The sequence below is a fragment of the Gavialis gangeticus genome, unplaced genomic scaffold (assembly GCF_001723915.1).
Source record: "Gavialis gangeticus isolate Ggan-Ray unplaced genomic scaffold, GavGan_comp1, whole genome shotgun sequence".
Lineage (NCBI taxonomy): Eukaryota > Metazoa > Chordata > Crocodylia > Gavialidae > Gavialis > Gavialis gangeticus.
Genome location: NW_017729031.1, coordinates 52878293 through 52881770, shown reverse-complemented (window position 1 = coordinate 52881770; position 3478 = coordinate 52878293). Strand labels below are relative to the sequence as shown.

The following is a 3478-nucleotide window of genomic DNA, read 5'->3' as shown; positions in this document are numbered from 1 at the left end:
ACAGCACAAGAGCTATAGAGGTGAAGAGGAGGACATATCAGCAGAAGCAAAGAGGAAAGTTTGCACAGGGTAAAGAATTACTTGGCTCAAACCAAACCAGTATTTCAGTCCTTCATCTCTAACAGCAGTTTATTTCCTTACTAATCTTGTTTTGAAAGGAATAGATGATATTTCTAGAAGCAAAAAGATGGATCTAAGCTTCCCCTTCTGGTGAACATTTTCAGCCAAAGAAGTACATCTCTCTTAAAAGGAGCAGGCAAAATGAAACATATTTTAGAAGCGAGTGGGGGGATGGAGAAGGGAACAACTTCTCATGCTGACGAATTAATTAGTATGGACGAATGAGTGGCTGCATCACTTCTGAAAGTCAGAGCTGCTCTGGAAAGTGATCTGGAAAGGTCAACCATAATCATCACAGAAGATCTAGGAGAACACGGTTTTTGTACATTTCAATGTTTCTTGTGACTTAAAAAAAAGAAAGAAAAAGCAGCAAAACAAAAGCCAGACAACATCATGGTACAATTTGTCATATATCAAGCCTAATGGCTTTGGCAGAATCCCTTGGAGTGTAACAGAACAGGTTGCCTATTAGACTACCTGGCTTAATAGATGTACAAATTACATAACAGGTATCAGAAAATATGCACATGCACTTATAAATAAATACCGAACACATTTAAATACTGCACATCTTTGAATTCAGGCAATCACTTAATTTAAAAATTGTAAGATGTTAAAAAGGAACAAGGAAAAGGAGCATTTGAAAACAGAGGAAATGCTGTTCTATGCCACTACCATTGTACCATTAAAAAAAAAATTCAAACCATGCATATTTATAGTGAATACAAAAGTCACAGCATTGATACAAATATGAAACAAATATTGTAAATAAAGTATAAAAATCCATATATTTAAAAATATTTTAAGATGAAAAAATAAATAATACATCCTGATATCATAAGCCAAAACTTTAATTGTACCTTGTAAAGAAGTGTGAACAATACAATGTGCAGAGTTTTACAGTGCAAAAGCTTTGTAAGACCCTGATAGCTTGGATGCAATGGTGTTCTTTTCTTGTAGGGAGGCCAGGGGTTTCCAGGGAATTTTCCACTCTGTTTTAAACTGTTAAAATAAACAATATTTATATTAAAGACTATAGTAATGAAAATTGAAACATTCTCTCTATTATAAAGCACTCAGAGCTATGAGCTTATAAGTATATATTTTCTTTTGCTCACTATTTCTATATCACGTTGTTAAACAAGTTTTGCAAACTGCAGTGGTTTATGGATTGAGACACTGACAAAGGTTGTTTAGTATTAGTACTAGGATTCAACATCTCTGAATCATTTTTGGAATAAATCTATAAAACATAAATACTGACAGTGGTTTTAAAGAACACCTTTTTCATTTTTCCAAGAACCATACAGAACAAGACACTTCAGAATTATCTTTTCATTTAAGCAAATTTTGCATTTCCTACTGACCACTACTATAATATATATTGGCATGGGTAATTTTTTTTTAAGTTGTGCCTCAAAAGACAGGCACTTAAGCTTTGATATCTGAAAGTGAAACTAATTTATTTAGACATCTGCAACACCTGTTATTTAAATTCTGAATTCTCTTCAGATGCGTGTTCAGTACTTGAACCAACTAATGTTGATATTGGTGCATTTTCAAAGTTACAAAATGGCATAAATTAAAGTGAGAAGCAAGAATTTTTGTGAGCGATATCTTTTATCATGAATGGTTGAGATAGGCTTAGACAAAATTTCAAATACAGTGCAGACATACAAAAAACGAGAACTCTTGGTTCCAAAATGATACCTTTTATTAGACCAACTGGGAAATCGCAAGAAAACTGTCCTTTTCTGCAAGCTTTTGAGAGCAAAGTCCTTTAACCAGGAAAGCTTGCAGAAAAGGACAATTTTCTCATGATTTCCCAGTTGATCTAATAAAAGGTATTATCATTTTGGAACCAAGAGTTCTCGTTTTTTGTATTTTTTCTTGTCTCAAACCAACATGACTACACTCCAAATACAGTACATTCATTCTTCTTCAAGTGACCATAAAAATCCTTGCCTCTCCATATTTCCTTGACCAGGACAGCTTCAACATCACTCAAACACTACCATAAAATTAAAATATTTACATCAATGAATATGCAATACTTTACAGATTATAAAATAGACTATGGACTAATAGACAATAGAATATGTTAGTAAAGTGCTAACCGTAGTGTGTAAACACAAAAAGGCAGAATCTGTCTGTATGCCAGCATCCAAACAGACAAGTAACATCTGGTCACAGAACAGAACAACAGTAAACAGAGCAGACAGTTGTAGGAGAAGACAATGTTGCGTCAAAGGCAGCAGGAGATTCACCAAAATACTTCACACACAAGTACTGCTCCAGCGTAACCTGTTCCAATATAAAATTACTCCTAATGGCTAAGTACAGGCAGTCAAAAAGCCCAAGGTTGAATCAATTCAATCTTCGCAGGTTAGACTAAACCAATAAACAAGGGAACAGACATTCACTTTTGATTCCAGAAACGCAGCCACATGCCTGCAGTGACCAAGGTCACAAGTCGGGGGGAGCTAAAGCATGCCTCTCTGCTCAGCTGGAACACACAGTTTGGACCAAGGCTACCCAGCCCACCCTAGGGGGGAGGATTTGTGGGGGAGGTGCAAAGCATCCTGGGATGCTTGGGGACTGTGAGTTAACTTGAATTTAGAGAAGATCTGAGACAGAAGTTCAATAAACTGATTTAACTTAAATCAATGAAGTCTAAATCACATCCATCCAGGTTTATCTTAAATTGGTTTGGCCATTTTAGAAGTTGTTTATGTGCACTGAACTTCTGTTGTATTACAGCTTTGAACCATTTTCTGATTACTTATACCAATTTATGTGTAATTTCTGTCCCTAGCCAATAGGCTTAAAATCACTCACTTCAATGCAGAGTAAGTACTGCCATATTCATTCCATTGATGCAACTGGGTTTATATTGATTTAAAGTCCAAGATATAGATAGGGTCTAAAAAAAGTCAGAAGCAGTATCTGTAGGTACATACATCAGGGAAGCCACATAAAAAGATATTACAATACTGAAGGTGATACATGAAATCATGGAAGAGATTTATGCTGAAATAAATCAAAGCAGTTTTATATATGGCATTGATAGGACTTCAAATACCCAACTAATGGAGGAAGATAAGTCAGATCAGAATAAAGAATACAACAGAATATCAGCACAGAAGAGATAACTAAGGTTAAAAAGTAAAGACAACAGGAAGAGAAGTCAAATTGTCAAGAACAGGGTCTTCTGGTGTGGATGCCTTGCCCCAAAGTTTGGTGTCATCGGTGAACTTGGCCAGTCTGCTCCTGACTCCAATGTCCACATAATTAATGAAGATATTGAACAATATGGGTCCAAGGACAGAGCCTTGGGGGACCCCACTGGTCACAGGAC

The 3478-nt window shown here is 35.8% G+C and overlaps 1 protein-coding gene across 1 annotated transcript in view; it reads right to left on the bottom strand.

Annotated features, from left to right (window-relative positions):
- The window catches only part of UBR3 (ubiquitin protein ligase E3 component n-recognin 3 (putative)), a 354426-nt gene that overhangs the window by 202490 nt on the left and 148458 nt on the right, over nt 1–3478 (bottom strand). The window contains exon 21 of the mRNA XM_019522846.1: nt 981–1122. Within this exon, the coding sequence (XP_019378391.1) occupies nt 981–1122 (142 nt within the window). The remainder of the gene's footprint in view (nt 1–980; nt 1123–3478) is intronic.